This window comes from Taudactylus pleione, unplaced genomic scaffold, assembly GCF_031769625.1.
Source record: "Taudactylus pleione unplaced genomic scaffold, aTauple2 ptg000086l, whole genome shotgun sequence".
NCBI classification, from domain to species: Eukaryota; Metazoa; Chordata; class Amphibia; order Anura; family Myobatrachidae; genus Taudactylus; species Taudactylus pleione.
Window position 1 is genome coordinate 12,782,908 of NW_028284488.1, and position 19,414 is coordinate 12,802,321.

Below are 19,414 nucleotides of genomic sequence, written 5' to 3' on the forward strand. Positions count from 1 at the left end.
ACAAAAATGTAGTAAAGTGAAGTAAATTGTGCAGACCTGTCTTCCCTAGGTTCAGTTATGTGGTGGTGGAAAGATTTGCACTTCTGTCTGTCCACATATTTACATTACACTGAACATAAATAATTTGATTTGGTGCTGGACCACCAACCTGAGGCACCCCTGCAAGTGTCCCAAGGCACCAGAGGGTGCCACGGCACACAGTTTGGGAACCACTGGCCTAGACCCTCATCTCGGTACAAATTCTAAAATCAGCACTAGCCATCTTAAGCCAATCATCACTATAACAAAAGAAACAAGCAGTATGTGGTCTTGTCATTGTAGTGGAAGTTTTCCATTCTTCTGTATAATGGAGAGACCAAATAAACTCGTTCCCATATGTCAAACAAATAAGATAGAAATAAACATACAGTACACATTATCTTAACATTATATAATATGAGATATGGTAAGAACTTACCTTTGTTATCTCTATTTCTACGAAGTCCATAGGGTTCCACAGGATACCTTGGGGTATAGGTGATGAAGTCAGGCATCGGGTACCACAGAGTTAAAGTTTTCAGCCTCCCAGGATGTACTAGGGTCCCCCTCCTATACCCTGCCCCCGAGCCAAGGCATCTCAGTTACGTACCAAGCCATAGGCCGGAGGAGGAGAAGGAAGAGAGAGAAAAAAGATCTGGACACACACAAGAATCACATTCTCACCAGAGGGAGACGGAAAAACCGTTGACCAGAGTAAAGCCCATCTGCAGCACAGGTGCAACAGGGCGGGAGTACTGTGGAACCCTATGGACTTCGTAGAAATAGAGATAAAGGTAAGTTCTTACCATATCTCATATTTCTACATCAGGGTCCATAGGGTATCCACAGGATACCTTGGGGATGTCCCAAAGCAGTATCCTTCAAGGGTGGGGATGCTCCTGTGCTGAAAGGAGAATCCGCCGCCTGAAGGAAGCATCCTGAGAGGCAAAGGTGTCAAACACATAATACCTCACAAAGGTATGGACAGAGGACCACGTGGCAGCCTTGCAGATCTGGACTTCAGAGGCACCACGTCGAGCTGCCCATGAAGGACCCACAGACCTAGTGGAATGAGCCCTCACAGAGGATGGAACCGGAAGGCCCTCATGAAGATAAGCTTCTGAAATGGCCATACGAATCCAACCTGCCAAAGTCTTCTTTGAAGCAGGCCAACCCTTTTTACGGAAGCCATAGAGGACAACAAGGCGTCCGACTTCCTAAACGAAGAAGTGCGGTCAACATAAATCTTTAAGGCCCGCACAACGTCCAAAGTGGCCTCACCCATCGACAGGTCAGGTGAGTTGAAAGCCGGCACAACGATTTCCTTGTTGATGTGGAAACTTGAAACAACTTTAGGAAGGAATCCCGGACGAGTGCGCAGCTCCGCCCTGTTCCTATGAAAAATCAGAAAAGGGGGTCTACAGGAGAGAGCCCCTAAGTCAGAAACACGTCTGGCCGAAGCAATGGCCAGAAGGAAAATTGTTTTAGCTGTCAGCCATTTAAGATCCACTGAGCCCAGTGGTTCAAACGGCGGTCCCTGGAGAGCCCTCAGGACCACAGCTAAATCCCAAGGTGCCACCGGTGGAACAAAAGGTGGCTGAATCCGAAGAACACCTTGCATAAAGGTGCGCACATCAGGGATTGCAGCAATCCTACGATGAAACCAGATTGACAGGGCAGACACCTGCACCTTCAGAGACGCAAGGCGAAGCCCATGGTTCAGTCCCGCCTGTAGGAAAGCTAACACTCTAGACAGACGGAACATAACCTCTCGGCCGACACCACTGGAAGAACGTATGCCTCACACGATGGTATATCCTTGCAGAAGACGGTTTCCGAGCCCTTAGCATAGTTCGCACTACAGAGCTGGAAAATCCCCTGGACCTTAACATGGCCGTCTCAACAACCACGCCGTCAAAGACAGCAGAGTCAGGTCCGGGTGAAGACAAGGACCCTGTGACAGAAGGTCCGGTCGTAACGGCAACCAGAGGAATGTCCACGGACAGCCCCTGGAGGTCTGAGAACCAGTGCCGCCTGGGCCACGCGGGAGCTATCAACAGGAGCGTCCCTCCTTCCTGTTTGAATTTCCGGATTACCCGTGGAAGAAGGGAAAACGGAGGAAATAGATAAGCAAACCGGAACGTCCACTGGACGGACAGAGCATCCACCAGAGACGCCTTTTCGTCTCTTGGGCGAGACCCGTACACCGGCAACTTGTTGTTGCGCCGTGACGCCATGAGGTAGATCTCTGGAAGACCCCACCTGTCCACCAGAAGTTGAAAGACGTCCTGGTGCAGTGACCATTCCCCCGGATGAACGTCCTGGCGACTGAGAAAGTCCGCCTCCCAGTTTAGGACTCCCGGGATGAATACTGCTGATATGGCCGGGAGATTGCGCTCTGCCCAAACCAGGATTCGGGACACCTCTACGAGTGCCGCCCGACTTCGGGTTCCTCCTTGCTCATTTATGTAGGCCACGGTGGTGGCGTTGTCCAACTGGACCTGCACGGGGTGACCTTGGAGAACCCGATGTGCCTGCTGGAGAGCATTTAAAACCGCGCGGAGCTCCAAGTCCATCTGCCCTGGAACAAGTGTGGACCCGTGACTGCTCCCCAGCCCCGAAGGCTGGCGTCCGTTGTCAACAGGACCCAATTCACCACCCAGAATGGACGACTCTTGTTGAGATGGGTCGTCTGCAACCACCAAGCTAGGGACAGGCGAACCTCCGGAGTGAGCACCATCGTCTGGGACTTTAGACTCTGTCAGTTCATTCCATTTGGACAGGATCAATTGCTGCAGAGGTCTGGAGTGAAACTGGGCATATTCCACCATGTCGAATACTGACACCATGGAGCCCAGTAACCTCATCGCTGAGTGCGGAGACACACGGCGACTCTGCAGACAACTGCGCACCCTCAACTGTAAGGCAGAGATCTTTTTCCCCCGTCACAAAGATCCTTTGCTGCCTGGAGCCCAATAAGGCTCCGAGGTGTAGAATCCTCTGAGACAGGATCAGGGTGGACTTCTGCCAATTTATTAACCAGCCGTGCCATTGCAGTACCGCAATCGTCAGGTCCAAGTGGCGTAGAAAGAGCTCTGGAGATCCTGCTACCAACAGAAGGTCATCTAGGTACGGCAACATGCGGACTCCCTGCAGCCGCAGGGAAGCCGCCATGACCGCCATAACCTTGGTGAACACACGTGGTGCTGTCGCCAGGCCAAAAGGTAACGCCCGGAACAGGAAGTGATCGTTGCGGATTGCAAACCTGAGGAACTGTTGATGGCGTAAAAGAATAGGGACATGCAGGTAAGCGTCCTGTATGTCCAACGACACCATGTAATCCCCAGGTTCCAGCGCCAGAATGATGGACTGTAGGGTCTCCATCCGAAACCTCGGCACCCGCAAGGACTTGTTGTGTGCTTTGAGGTTGAGGATCGGACGATACGAACCATTGGGTTTCTGCACCAAAAACAGATTGGAATAGAAACACAGGCCCCTCTGGGAGAATGGAACAGGCACTATAACTCCAGCCTGGAGCATAGTGTGCAACACCTTCCGCAGTTCCGTGGCTTTGTTCCGGTCTGATAGAAGACCCGTGGTGAAGAATCGGGATGGGGGCCTGTGCCGAAAGGAGAGGGCATACCCGTGAGAAACCACCTCGTGAACCCAACTGTCTGTCGTGGTTACCGACCAACACTGGGCGAACTGCAGCAGGCGGCCTCCCACTTTGGGATCCCCCAAAGGGAGGCCTGGACCGTCAGGCCGCAGGCTTGTCATCTGACTTAGAGGCCGGACGTCTGGTACTCCAGGCCTGTTTCCGGGGCTTGGCTGATTTTTTGGGGCCAGCCTGTCGGGGAAAAGACTGTGCTTTAGGCCTACCCTGGGCCCTGTAAGGCCGAAAGGACAACGTACCTGAACTGGAAGGAACTGCAGCAGACGGGAGACATGCAGATTTGGCTGCTGCCAGCGTGGCTACAATTTTGTCCAGATCCGGACCAAATAGGACTTCTCCATTAAAAGGCAAAGCTTCCAAGCTTTTTTTGTAATCAGCGTCCGCCTTCCAAGATCGCAACCATCAGGTGCGACGAGCAGCTACAGCTGCCGAAGAAATCCGAGAAGTTAGGGTACTGATATCTAAAGCCGCTTCATTGATGTAAGTGGCCGAATCCCGGAGATTGCCTACTAACTCGGTCTGTTCAGCCGAACAGTCGGAATCCAAAGACGCCTCCAAACTATCCGCCCAGAGCTCCATAGCTCTGGCTACCCAACAAATGGCCATAGCCGGCCTGGCTGCCCCCCCCCCCCCCGCGAGAGAATAAACGACTTTAGGCAGATCTCCACCTTACGGTCCGTAGCATCCTTCAAGAAGGACATGGAGGGCATGGGCAACGTCTTCAGACCAGGCGTGTCACATGAGAATCCACCTGAGGGGATTCCCACTTAGAAAAATTGTCCGCAAACGGGTAAACCACCGCCAAGCATCTCTGAGGCTGATCCCGTTTACCAGGGTGTTTCCACGCCTCTTCTAAATGGTCTACTAACTGACCCGAAAGAGGAAACACTGTGGCGTCACCCTTAATATCCTTAAAAAAGGCATATTTTGACTTGAACACTGGAGGATATTCATCCTCAATCACTAAAGCCGTGCGGACTGCCCGAATAATGCCAGGAATATAAACCTTGGACTTAGCGTCCGACTCTTTAGTACAGAGAGGTTTTTGGTCAGAAAGATCCAGAATCTCCCCATCATCAGACGTCCCGTCGTCATCCTCATAAGGAGCGGACAGAGACGCCACAGGCCGCTTATGTGGCCGCAACACAGACTCCTCTTGTAACATGTCCGACAAATGCTGTACAGAACTTGTCAGTGAATTAACCCATGCAGGCTCCTGAGACACCTGGGGAGGGGAAATAGGGAGACTGTGGGGTACCATCAATTGTCTCGGGAAACCCTGCATGGGTGACGACACCACTGACTGCTGGGACAATCCCATCTGTGAAAACGCAGGCTGCGGAGCTAACTGGCCCACTAGGGTTGTAAGCGCTTTGGCGAAACAAGCCCAGGGCGGTTCCTGTACCGGAGCCGTGACAGTAATTGGCCGCGCCAATAAATAACACTGCCGACATAGCCCCTCCGCGTTACCCTCCCCCTCCGCTATTGGTACCTTACACGTAGTACACATAAGCTGGAGAGGAAAGTCACTCTCAGACATGATGGTATGTGACCCCTCTCACTGATACTTGTTAGTATAGTGGGAGAACCACCCTGCAATCACCGCACCGCAAGGGCTTTAGCAGAAGAAGAGCAGGGACAGTGAAATGGCTGACAGTAGAAAGTGAAAGTACAGGCAGCAGACGCTAACAGAAGTCACATACAATGCAAAGAAATCAATTCCTGCACTATCAGCGCTGATCCTCAACTACGCAGACACAGAGCCTGGTAGGACACAGCGCTGCATACATAGACCTGTTCCAATGGAGGAGAGGTATGCCGGGGGACCCAGACCACGATGCCACCGAACATCAGCGTCCAGCAGCGCTCACCATGCTTCAGCAAAGATGGCCACCGAGGAGCAGAGAGGAGGCTGGCCTGGGGGAGGAGCGCTGCCACAGGGCCAGTCAGCATATGCAGAGAGGGCTGTGTGCAGCGGGGGAGGCGCCGGCTGTGTACAGGGAAGGCGTGCTCTCCTGGCCTGCAATTAACCCCTGGGACGCTGCAGTGCTACCGCTCAGCCGTGGTCCGCTGTCCCAGGGGGGTAGTGGAAGCGCAGGTTAGTTACCTGGCTCCACGCTGCAGCCAGTCCCCAGGGAGCCCCCTGCCTGGGGACTCTGGACCATGTGCTCAACAGGGACCCACTGCGGGACCCCGCTGCTTACCTGCTGCCCCCTTGAATCCGGCCATGGTCCCAAACATCTGGGGTCACCGCTAGCTGTGACCCCAGATGCTTACAAGCATCCCCGGATCAGTACCGGCGTTCTGGTACCGGCGGGGGTATAGGGAAAACAGCATGGACGTCAGCATTGACTGTCCATGCTGTACTTCCAGATGAGCGGCCACAGCTGCTTACGAAGAAACTTCAGGGGCTAACCTTAGCCCCCCTCTAAACAGCAGCATCCGACTCCGAGCCGGGCACCAACGAAAACTGAGATGCCTTGGCTCGGGGGCAGGGTATAGGAGGGGGACCCTAGGGGCTGCAAACTTTAACTCTATGGTGCCCGATGCCTGACGTCATCACCTATAACCCAAGGTATCCTGTGGATATCCTATGGACCCTGATGTATAAACAGTATATTAGAGGCAACCTGTGACTGTCACATTATTGCAGAGTGACTGAACAGCCACAGGTTCCCCAATTCTAATTTGTATAGCACTAATAAAATGATTGAGTCAGTTTGTGAACTACATGTTTTACCTCTTTCTTATCAGCCTTTGTTTCACAGTTGGAGCAAATCTACAAAGTAAACAGGGTGATCTTCTAATTTTATTTTAGTAATAACAACAGTTATGCGACAGCATTGTCCAGAGGAATGGATAGTGAAAATGTGGATGGGGAAATAAATAGCCATAGCCAGTTACAGCTATTATTCAAACAGCCTTCAGATATAGGAAAGCAATAATTAATACTACATTAGATAAGAAATCTGCTAAGACAAATTCAAGATATTGCTGTAATCTATGGAAATTCAATTTTTTTTTTAAGATTGGAATATGTAACTTTGAAAATGTTTATTGTGAGTGTTCCAGTCAATGTATGTTTTTCTTTCACAATGTCTCAATAAAAAGAAGTTTAAAAAAAAAAGTTAAGAAAGGGTATGTACAGTATTTCCTTTACTGTGGTGATGTCCTTTTAATATTTTTTTTTCTTCCATTAATTTATATTCTTTGTGGGATTTTGAAAAAACCTTGTATGTTTTAGGAACTACTGCCCTTCTCTCAATCTCATTTCTAAAAAGAATATTTTTTTCTGCTTTTAGCCCCTCGTTTACAGCACTGACTTTCAGTCTTTTGAATATGTACGCATGTAAGGTACTGCTATCAGCGAAAGGGACATTACTCAGGAGAACTGCAATCAGTTTAATCAGGAAGTGGTTAATCAGGAAGTACTCCTACTCCCACACAACCTAGTAAAAGTGGTCTTCCTTTGAGTATAGAAGAACATTTTTGCAATCCCTGCAGAAATACAGCAAGAAATATTATACACACTTTACCATAATATGCACTCTACCATAGTCTATAATATGGCCTCAATATATGCAAGATATATATCACTTCCATTGAAATGTATATATTTTACACACAAGTTAAATACCTAGGACGTCATTTATCAACGAGTTTTATCATTCACAACGAGCGATAAAAAGTGTTGCGTATGATAATGATGCTCCATCCAATCCTCTCCCAACTGTAATGTTTGAAAAATCACAGGTGGGAGCTGATTGGCTGGAGCACCATATATCAAACGCAACGAGTTCTATCACCCATTGTGAATGATAAAACTCGTTGATAAATGAGGCCCTAAATTATCTCCTCCTCTTTCTAATATATACACACACACACACACACATACACACATACATACATGCACACACACACAGTACTGTGTAAAAGTTTTAGGCAGGTGTGTAAAAAATGCTGCAGAGTAAGGATGCTTTCAAAAATAGAAGTGTTTGCATTTTGTTAATTGATAAAAATAAACTTATGTGAATGAACAGAAGAGAAATCTAAATCAAATCAATATTTGGTGTGACCACCCATTGCCTTCAAAACAGCATCAATTATCCTAGGTACACTTGCACACTGTTTGCAGGAACTCGGCAGGGAGGTTGTTCCAAACATCTTGGAGAACCACAGATCTACTGTGGATGTAGGCTTGCTCAAATCCTTCTGTCTCTTCAAGTAATCCCAAATAGACTCTATCAGGGGTATTCAATATGGGTGCGATAACATCGTTTTTGCGTTAATATCGGAGGTATGACGTCATTATCGCAGGTTTTACTTTTACACCGTATTCAATTTCAAAGAAGTTTTGAAAAGTCTTTGATAAAAAAACGGGGATAACTTTTCACCATTGAATAGGTGTCGAAAAAAAGTGCAGAATTGGGGTTTAGGGGTGCAGGCTTTATAAAAATAGCCTGCACCCCTGAGAATGACATTTAAAAAAGAACTGTGTCAAAAAAAGTAAAAAAAAAAAATTAGGGACACCCCAAAAAATTAATTTAAAAATTGGGGTGAAAAAAAATTGATGGGACCACTTAAAAAAACGAAAAAAATAACCTAAGTGCTCTTCTGCATCACTTCTTCAATGTCGGGAAAAAAACACCTGCTGCGGCTATTTAAATCCCCGACTTTCAATTAAAGGCTAAAACGGGGGTACCCATAGTGATCCCCCATGTTTTTACTACTTTAGGGGATTCATACAATTTTTTTAAGGAAAAATTCATAACTTTACGCAAATCCAACTTCGGAGTTTCCCGTTTTCGTTAATTTTATATTGAATACGGGGATAAGCGGGCGCACGCACCATACTTTAACGCAGAAAAAAACTCCGATATGAAACGTTAACTTCGACAGTGAAGTTAACGTTTCATATTGAATACCCCTCTATGTTGAGATCAGGATCTGTGGGAGCCATATCATCACTTCCAGGGCACCTTGTTCTTCTTTACGCTGAAGATAGTTCTTAATGACATTGGCTGTATGTTTGGGGTCGTTGTCCTGCTGCAGTATAAATTTGGAGCGAATCAGATGGTATTGCATGATGGATAAGTACCTGCCTGTATTTCCCAGCATTGAGGACACCTTTAATCCTGACCAAGTCTCCAAATCCATTTGCTGAAATGCAGCCCCAAATTTGCAAGGAACCTCCACCATGCTTCACTGTTGCCTGCAGACATTCATTATTGTACCCTTCGGCGAACAACCTGCCTTCTGTTACAGCCAAATATTTAAAATTTTTACTCAACTGCTGCCATTTTTCTGCACCCCAGTTCCTATGTTTTTGTGCCTGGTGGAGTCGTTTGGTCTTGTTTCCACGTTTAAGGTATGGGCTTTTGGCCACAATTCTTCCATAAAGACCACTTCTGGCCAGACTTCTCCGAACAGTAGATGGGTGTACCTGGGTCCCACTGGTTTCTGCCAGTTCTGAGCTGATGCCACTGCTGGGCATCTTCCGATTTCGAAGGGAAGCAAGAATGAGGTTTCTTTCATCTCATACACTAAGTTTCCTTGGCCGACCACTGCGTCTACGGTCCTCAACATTGCCTCTTTCTTTAAGCTCCTTCGAAAGAGCTTGAACAGCAAATCTCGAAACCCCAGTCTGCTTTGAAATTTTTGCCTGGGAGAGACCTTGCTGATGCAGTATAAGTATCTTGTGCCTTGTTGCTGTGCTCAGTCTTGCCATGGTGTATGACCTGTGACATGAAATGTCTTCCACAACCTCACCTTCATAGCAGAGTTTGGCTGTTCCTCACCCAGTCTTAAGCCTCCTACACAGCTATTTCAGTTAATGACTGTGTTTGAACCTACATATGAAAATGATGATCACTATCACCTGTTTGGTATGATTTGTTAAACATAAACCTGACTAGAATCCTACAAAATCCCTAACTCCTGCAAGTGTACCTAGAAGAATTGATGCGGTTTTAAAGGCAAAGGGTGGTCACAGCATTCTTACTTTGCAGCATTTTTTCCACACCTGCCTAAAACGTACGCACAGTAGTGTGTGTGTGTATAATATATATATATATATATATATATATATATATGAAAAGCTGATGATGCCCGGCACTCTGTGGTAGCTCCAGTAGTGCTGCGGTGCCCTCTCAGGATGATCATATCCAATGCATAAAAGTACAGGAATGAGCGGCACTCAGCAGACTAAGTTATGTGATGAAATAAAAGTCCTTTATTCCTACGGCGTTACGGGGCTATGCCCCCGTCTTCAGGGACAGACAGTATAAACTACATACACAGACAAGAACATATATATACCATGAAACACTTAACCATGATAAACAATCATTGTACTCACCTGGAAGGCACCGTCCGATCCCGCCAACGCCGCACACGCCAAACAAGCTCTGTACTGTCGCGGTGACGTCACCGGGCGGCGCCAACCCAGGAAGTAAGGTAAAAACTGTGGATGCGTTGTCATGGCAACACCAATGCTGGAAAAGACAAATAAACAAACAAACGGGCATGAGCAAAACTAATAAACATTAAGGAATACCTATGGTACACACAAATGAATAATACTTAGTCAGGTAAGTTCAAAAAACTTTTTCCTAAACATGACTGGCCAAAAGCCTTAGACTGTTCATAAATAGAGGTACAACACTATGAACTAGTATAACAGAATTTACCTTATATCTATATAACAAAAAATGAATAATTCTAGTTGGATATACATAACTGGCAGGACAAACATTAAAGAAAACATTGCAATCCCAACGATTCGTTGAGCCCTTTAGGGGCCAGTGTATTCAATAGATGAATCCATTTACATTCTTTACGTAAAAGTGTCTTATTACGATTGCCACCCCGCATAGAAGAAGGAACATGGTCTATAATAATAGACCGTATGCTGGCAATGCTGTGTTTAGCAGTAAGGCAGTGACGTGCCACTGGCTGATCACTGTGGCCAGATGTCAGTGCGCTACGAATGGCACTACGATGTAGGGCCATGCGTTCGCGGAATTGCCGTTGTGTCTTCCCAATGTAAGACAACCCGCATGGACAAGTTAACATATAGACTACATATGTGGTAGTGCAAGTAACTGCATGTTGAATGAAAAATCTCTTCCCGGTGTGGGGATGACAAAAATATTTCCCCACTGATAAAGAACGGCAGGTGACACATCCCAGACAGCGGTGACATCCTCGTCGGTGACTAAGAAAATGTGAAGGCTGAGAGCTCCCCATGCCTGTAACATCCAATTTTACCACATGGTCCCGTATGTTTCTCCCCCTAGTATAGCTAGGCATGAGACGTTTATTGAGTAAAGAGGGAAGATCAGGGTCACTGTTTACTATGGGCCACCATTGTTTCGCTAGTTTACTAGTATACAAGCTGTTGGTATTAAACTTATTAACCCAAGGAATACGGTTAAAAGGTAAAGTGGCTCTGGATTTGTGACTGGGCTCAAGAGTCTTAGCTCGAGGGGTGTTCATTACTTTCTGTTTTAGCATGTTCAGCTCAGATCTATTGTAGCCCCGAGCCACAAATTTGTTGACCATATCATCAAGCGCTGGTTCAACCTGACAAGGATCAGAGGTAATGCGTCTGACTCGTAGGAGCTGTGAGAAAGGAAGACCCTTACGTAAGGGGGCTGGGTGAAAACTATCATTCCTGAGGATAGTATTTCTATCCGTACTTTTAACATATAATGAGGTGGTAATAACGTGATTTGACAAATTAATATCAATATCCAAATACTGAATAGATTTAGAATTGATATTAAAGGTCAATTTAACTACTCCCTTACTCTGATTGACATTATCCAATAGTGCTGACAGCGCTGATTCAGTGCCTGACCAAAAAATCAGGAGGTCATCGATGTATCGCCGATAAAGGATTATGTCACTTAACAAGCTCCCGTCTTTATATAGTAAATTTTGCTCTATGCGGTACATAAAAGCATTCGCATAGGAGGGGGCCACGGCTGACCCCATAGCGCATCCAGAGCATTGAATATAGTATCGACCATCGTACAGAAAGTAATTTCTGGTAAGCACTAATAACAATAATAGGATAAACAGCTCAACACTAGGACCCTTATAAAGGGGATTATCAGAAATCAAAGATCTCACAGCCTCCACACCCTGATCATGGGGAATGACTGTGTAGAGGCTTGTGACATCGGCACTGCAAAGTAGGGTAGCTTCAGGTAAAGGCCCCAAAGAGTCCAATAATAACAACAAGGATGTAGTGTCCTTGACGTATGATGGAATATTTTGGACACATGGATTCAGTAAAGCATCCAAGTATACAGATACTGGATGAAATAAAGAGCCACGTGATGAAATTATGGGGCGCCCCGGTGGGTCCACAAGTGATTTGTGGATCTTGGGTACCACATAAAACAAAGGAACAACAGGAAATTCTGTACATAATGACAGACCTAATGCTTTAGAGATCAACTTGTCATTAATAGCTTGACCAATAACTGCATCCAATTCTACTTTAAACGTGCTAGTAGGATCATGAGATAATAAACAATAAATGGATGTATCTGACAACTGTCGCTGACATTCATGACGATACTTGGACAAATCTTGGACTACTGTGGCACCCCCCTTGTCCGCACCCCTGATAACAATGTCTGTTCGTTGCGAGAGTGACTTATAGTTTTCACCCAGCCCCCTTACGTAAGGGACTTCCTTTCTCACAGCTCCTACGAGTCAGACGCATTACCTCTGATCCTTGTCAGGTTGAACCAGCGCTTGATGATATGGTCAACAAATTTGTGGCTCGGGGCTACAATAGATCTGAGCTGAACATGCTAAAACAGAAAGTAATGAACACCCCTCGAGCTAAGACTCTTGAGCCCAGTCACAAATCCAGAGCCACTTTACCTTTTAACCGTATTCCTTGGGTTAATAAGTTTAATACCAACAGCTTGTATACTAGTAAACTAGCGAAACAATGGTGGCCCATAGTAAACAGTGACCCTGATCTTCCCTCTTTACTCAATAAACGTCTCATGCCTAGCTATACTAGGGGGAGAAACATACGGGACCATGTGGTAAAATTGGATGTTACAGGCATGGGGAGCTCTCAGCCTTCACATTTTCTTAGTCACCGACGAGGATGTCACCGCTGTCTGGGATGTGTCACCTGCCGTTCTTTATCAGTGGGGAAATATTTTTGTCATCCCCACACCGGGAAGAGATTTTTCATTCAACATGCAGTTACTTGCACTACCACATATGTAGTCTATATGTTAACTTGTCCATGCGGGTTGTCTTACATTGGGAAGACACAACGGCAATTCCGCGAACGCATGGCCCTACATCGTAGTGCCATTCGTAGCGCACTGACATCTGGCCACAGTGATCAGCCAGTGGCACGTCACTGCCTTACTGCTAAACACAGCATTGCCAGCATACGGTCTATTATTATAGACCATGTTCCTTCTTCTATGCGGGGTGGCAATCGTAATAAGACACTTTTACGTAAAGAATGTAAATGGATTCATCTATTGAATACACTGGCCCCTAAAGGGCTCAACGAATCGTTGGGATTGCAATGTTTTCTTTAATGTTTGTCCTGCCAGTTATGTATATCCAACTAGAATTATTCATTTTTTGTTATATAGATATAAGGTAAATTCTGTTATACTAGTTCATAGTGTTGTACCTCTATTTATGAACAGTCTAAGGCTTTTGGCCAGTCATGTTTAGGAAAAAGTTTTTTGAACTTACCTGACTAAGTATTATTCATTTGTGTGTACCATAGGTATTCCTTAATGTTTATTAGTTTTGCTCATGCCCGTTTGTTTGTTTATTTGTCTTTTCCAGCATTGGTGTTGCCATGACAACGCATCCACAGTTTTTACCTTACTTCCTGGGTTGGCGCCGCCCGGTGACGTCACCGCGACAGTACAGAGCTTGTTTGGCGTGTGCGGCGTTGGCGGGATCGGACGGTGCCTTCCAGGTGAGTACAATGATTGTTTATCATGGTTAATTGTTTCATGGTATATATATGTTCTTGTCTGTGTATGTAGTTTATACTGTCTGTCCCTGAAGACGGGGGCATAGCCCCGTAACGCCGTAGGAATAAAGGACTTTTATTTCATCACATAACTTAGTCTGCTGAGTGCCGCTCATTCCTGTACTTTTATATATATATAGTGAATAGTGAACGTATATTTCAGCCGACGTTTTCATCAGGGTCATTTATAAATGTTCACTTTGCCAGCTTTTTTGGGCGCGCACGTGAGTGCACCTTTTTACGGTCGGGCACAGAACCTAGAAGGAACACTATAAACACACACAAAACATCCAGGGAATGTTTGTGCCAACATATTGCAGTAATTTGTCAAGCCGGCCAACGATGTCAAAGTCTTGACCTTCTGATCAGTCCCTACACTGACTCACAAATACCATTTCCACAAGGTATCACATAGATTTTATACACAAACTATGCTATAAATAATTGTAATCTGTAACTTGGATTTTTTCCTCTCGATTTCTTTAAAGACCTAATTGGATGATCATGTTGCACAGGGTTGAAGTTTTAAATAGCCTAATGGTGCATACACACGGTTAGATTTTTCAGATGAAATGAAGAAACGATTGAACGATTTTACCAATGATTTGAACGATTTTACCAACGATGAACAACTGAACGATTTCTGACTGTATTAAAATTAATGAAATCGTCAATATCGTTATCTGACATGCGGGAACGCGCATTGTTGCTCGATGCATGCCCTACATGTGAAAGATATGAACGATTTTTACAATCGTTATCGTTCATATTTGACAAAAAATCTGACCGTGTGTATGCACCATTAGAGAGATTTCTCTCTCTTCTTCAGAGTTGCTACAATCTATATGAATGTGTTATTTTTTCTAGGTGATTTATGTTTGATGTTTACAAAATATAGCTTGATTCATTGTCTATTGCTGTAGCAATGTTTTGAAATTATGACATTTTACGTTGCTATAGGATATACGGTCATTGTGAACAGTTATATATTGGTGCATTTACGTACTATGTATTTTAACAATAAACATATTAGCAGACAAGTGCCTCCTCTTTTTTGTTTAATCATAAATATATTAAGATATCCAGTTAGAATATTTTTCAAACAATGGGGAATGTAATTGAAATCTATTGATTTGAATTATCCCCACTAGTACAAACCATAGCTTCATAGAAAATACAATTCGCAGGTTCCCCATCCTCCAATTACCAAGTAATTCAAGTTTCAAAAATGACTCACTTCACAAACTCCATTCCACTAACTATTTGTTCTTTACTCATTTAATTGCGCTTCAAGGTTTCTCTATTTTTGCTTTTTATCTTTTCATATTACGATATTGGTGATTTTGAGCTGACGCTGCATTTGGGTTGAACCACTTCAACTGGTGTCACGTTCATTTGCATTTCACTAATATTTTATATAAGAGATATTTATGTTCCTCAAATGAAAAAGTTCATAGCAGATATAAGTCAGAATCTTTACCGCAGATAGAAAATTTAAAAATGTCATTGAAAATTTTCATTTTAAAACTGTGCTGTTCCTCTGAAGCAACTTACACCATTTTCAACAATTTGCTCTTCTGAAGCAAAACCTTTAATGTACCAAATTGTTTCTATTCATTTATATATCTGTAAATGATCATCTACAGTACAGTGCACTAACTCTTCTAACATTGTGTTGCATTTTCAGTTGCCATACCTTTGTCTTTTCTACAAGCAACTGGGCAATGTGGAGGTGACCATTCTGCACTGCATCCATGAATGGGGTCACTCCACAGCTGTCCTTACAGTCTGGCTCATAGTTGCACCTTGAAAAGAAAATATGCTTTTTAATTAAAAACATGGCTTTGGGCGCTGACAGGAATGTAATGCGACAGGAGCCAGAAGTGCTTCATCTGGCAAGGTCGCATTATATGCACCACACCAGCCACTCTGTCCCCTGGCGTGTGAATAGATCAGCTGCAGCAGTGGGGACTGATTATCATTCCCCCCTGAACCATGCTCCGTTGCACACTGCGTCATGGAGGTGAGGAGGGAGGGGTCTAGGCACGGGGGAGGGGGAAGAACGTGGGGCGGAACATCTATTGGCACTAGGGGGGTTATGATTAATGTTAAAATATATTTTTTGTCTGTGGGGGTATTACAAATACAGGTTGAGTCTCCCATATCCAAAATGCTTGGGACCAGGGGTATTTTGGATATCGGTATATTCTGTATTTTGGAATATTTGCATACCATAATGAGATATCTTGGGAATGGGACCCAAATCTGAGCACAGAATGCTTTTATGTTTCATATACACCTTATACACACAGCCTGCAGGTAATTGCATACAATATTTGTAATAATTTTATGCATCAAACAAAGTTCGTGTACATACATGAAATTCTTTTATGTTTTATATACACCTTATAAACACAGCCTGAAGGAAATTTTATACAATATTTTTAATAGTTTTGCGCATTAAACAAAGTTTGTGTACACTGAACCATCATAAAGCATTCATTGTCTCAGGCATGCTAAAAAAAAAAAAAAATGCAGTATTTTGAAATATTTGGATATGGTAGACTCAACTTTTATATATTAAACTTATAACTATAAATAATGATACATGGGTAGAGGTGGGGGTGCCAAACTGGGAACCCATTGTCCCTGGAAGTAAGGTTGGGGTGTTCTGCCAGTGGACTTATTATCACAAGGGGGATGGAGGGGTTTATATTGCTGGGAATACTGGGCCCCCATGGTGGGAGGTAAGTGAAATTTCAATGGGGGCCTATGGACACAGGGGTTGGTTTTATATTTCTTTAATAAAATATTTTAATATACTTTTAAATAGTTTTTCAACTTAATTTAAAAAAAATATATATATATTTTCTGTGCAGTTTTGATGAAAAAAAATAAAATTGGCAGTTAAGAGGTTAAAAACATGTTGGAAACAGTTTTCATGTTTTGTTGTTGTCACTTTGAACTGTGATATTCTGTGTGTATACTTAGTTTAAAAAATTTAAAAAGTAGTATCTACTGAAAGTACTTGATAATTATATGTATACATACATTTCCTAGAAGGGTATTATTCGTGCAGTTTGTATGTTCTCCATATGTTTGTGTGGGTTTCCTCTGTGTGCTCGATTATACTTCCACTATCCTAAATCATAATGGTAGGTCAATTGGCTTCTAACTAAATGGATCCAAGGTTGTGCGTGTGTGGTAGGGAATTTAGACACAGCCAATGGGGAAAGGACTGCTATGGTTGGTTCCATTTGCTCTGAAAAATGCTGCATAATATGGAAAAAACTATCTAAATAAATGATAATGGACTGTAAAATTGTGGTTACCTGTCTAGAAGGATTTCAACTGCATCAAAACATCCATGCATTGCTGGTCAAGGAAAAAAAAAAGCTATGGTTGGAACATACATATCTATATAATACACAGGGATCACAAACGTTATGTAAACATTCTGTAACTCTTTGTCTAGTCCTTATGCTGCCCATCCACTAGGGCGATTAAACCTAGCGATGGAGCGATAACAATGGTCATTATCGCTCCATCGCTTAGTAATCGCCCGCAAATCGGGCAGTAAAACGTTAAAAATGGCCAGCGATGCGCGCGCTAGTCGTTTTTAACATCAATTATCGCCTGAACATGACGGTCAACCCGACGACCTCAGTGTTCGGGGATGATTGATCTGCATACACTGAACGTTCAGTGTATGCAGTTCACCCCGCGGGAGAAAACGGCGTTGTAATCGTGCCGTCGTCTCCCGTATCGCCTAGTGGATGGGCAGCTTTAGAGTTGAACGTGAAGCCACAACAATGTCATTTTCAAAACATCAGATTATACTCACCAACAATTCTGTTTCTTCGAGATACTCCAAGGCAGCCTCACCTTTGGATATAGGACTTGTTGCCTTGGTATAGACAGGAAGTTTCTTCAGGGACCGCCCTGAAGAAATACTCAAAGGAGGGTATCTAAAGGTTGCCATGGAATATCTTGAAGAAACAGAATTATCGGTGAGTATAATCCGATGTTTTCTTCTTCAATCCTCCATGGCAGCCACACCTTGGAACATACCAAAGCTCAAGATTCTGTATAATAAATGTTGTTTATTTTAGTGCCTCTCTAAGGACTTTGGCCCTGATTCAGAGCCGGACGCAAGTCGCTGCTCGTTCGCGCCGAGCGATGTTTGCCCAACTGCGCATGCGTACGGATCGTTATACGCATGCGCGAACCAGTCAGTGCGGCCGAAATTCATGTGCTCGCAAAATAGCGAATGTCTGATAATTTGAGTGACAGAAAGAGGCGTATGTGGGTGGTAACAGGGGAAGGTGCTTGAAAACGGGGAGTGGAGATCCGATCGCAGGCGTGCTTAAAGGTCAAAACGGGCGTTTTATGGGTGTGCATATTTAAAACAGCAGCGTCATTGACCACGTCACTGGGTTATTTTATAGCCAGAACTGCTCGCAAAATTGTGGTAGCAAACACCAGCCCCAAGAATAGCGAGCAGTTCATACCCTGGTCGATGTACTCGATTAATCTAATAAATAGCGGACATGACGTAGGATGCGAGCGGCCAGGGGGCGTATTTTTTCAAAAAACGAACGCAAGTTTTGTTCGCTCGTTCAGACATAGAGGCGTGAACAGACCGCAAACAGCGAACGGTTCATTTGAATAGCCACCCCTTGTTTTAGAACGAACGACCGCAAATAGCGAGTGGCTCTGAATGAGGGCCCTTATCTCCAAAATGAGCTTGACAGAGAAGGCCCTAGTCAGGTAGGTGACCAAGACCCCGATGATCACTCTGTCAGAGCTACAGCATTCCTCTGTGGAGAGGAGAGAACCTTCCAGAAGGACAACCATCTCTGCAGCAATCCACCAATCAGGTCAATATGTTAGAGTGGCCAGACAGAAGCCACTCTTTAGTAAAAAGAGCATGGCAGCCCGCCTGGTGTTTGCCAAAATGCACCTGAAGGACTCGCAGACCATGAGAAACAAAATGCTCTGGTCTGAAAAGAGAAGGCTTGAACTCTTTGGCGTGAACGCCAGGCGTTATGTTTGGAGGAAACCAGGCACCGCTCATCACCAGGCCAATACCATCCCTACAGTGAAGCATGCTGGTAGCAGCATCATGCTGTGGGGATGTTTTTCAGCAGTAGGAACTGGGAGACTAGTCAGGATAGAGGAAAAGATGAATGCAGCTGTTAGGATCTGTGTTTTTTGTGGACCCGGGGTGGAAACAGGAGCAGACACCGGAATAGATTTAAACTGAAAGGTGGGTTGTTTAATGTGACTGTTGGTAGACATGAGCAATAATAATACAGAATAACATCTGTGACTGAAGGAACAATAACTGAGGTAACTGTGGAGCTGAAGGAAAAGTCCAGTAAGTCAGTGGTAATAGCATGGTAGGGAATCCAGGAATACTGTGATAATAGCTGAAAGGGAAATCAGGTAATGCGGAGACGATGGCTGAACAAGGTTATCCGGGGAAAGCAGGTAATGCTGAGATGGCTAAACAGGGTAATCCGGAAATGCTGTGATAATGGCTGAAGGGAAATCCAAAAATGCTGAGAGTTGACTGTGCAGGGTAATCCGGAAATTCTGTAATAGTTGCTGAAAACTCAGGTGCAGGCTGGAGTAGGTAATTGGGAACAACAGGTTCAGGAAGAAATGGGTAGGTTTGGGAA

At 44.6% G+C, this 19,414-nt stretch overlaps 1 protein-coding gene across 7 annotated transcripts in view; it reads right to left on the bottom strand.

Annotated features, from left to right (window-relative positions):
• Window positions 1-19,414, bottom strand: part of ANKRD16 (ankyrin repeat domain 16) — a 58,675-nt gene that overhangs the window by 16,517 nt on the left and 22,744 nt on the right. For all 7 annotated transcript variants that reach the window (XM_088468714.1, XM_088468717.1, XM_088468713.1 and 4 more), the window contains 2 exons: window positions 17,063-17,105; window positions 15,427-15,535 (listed from right to left, as the gene is read on the bottom strand). In XM_088468714.1, the coding sequence (XP_088324840.1) occupies window positions 15,427-15,535; window positions 17,063-17,105 (152 nt within the window). The remainder of the gene's footprint in view (window positions 1-15,426; window positions 15,536-17,062; window positions 17,106-19,414) is intronic.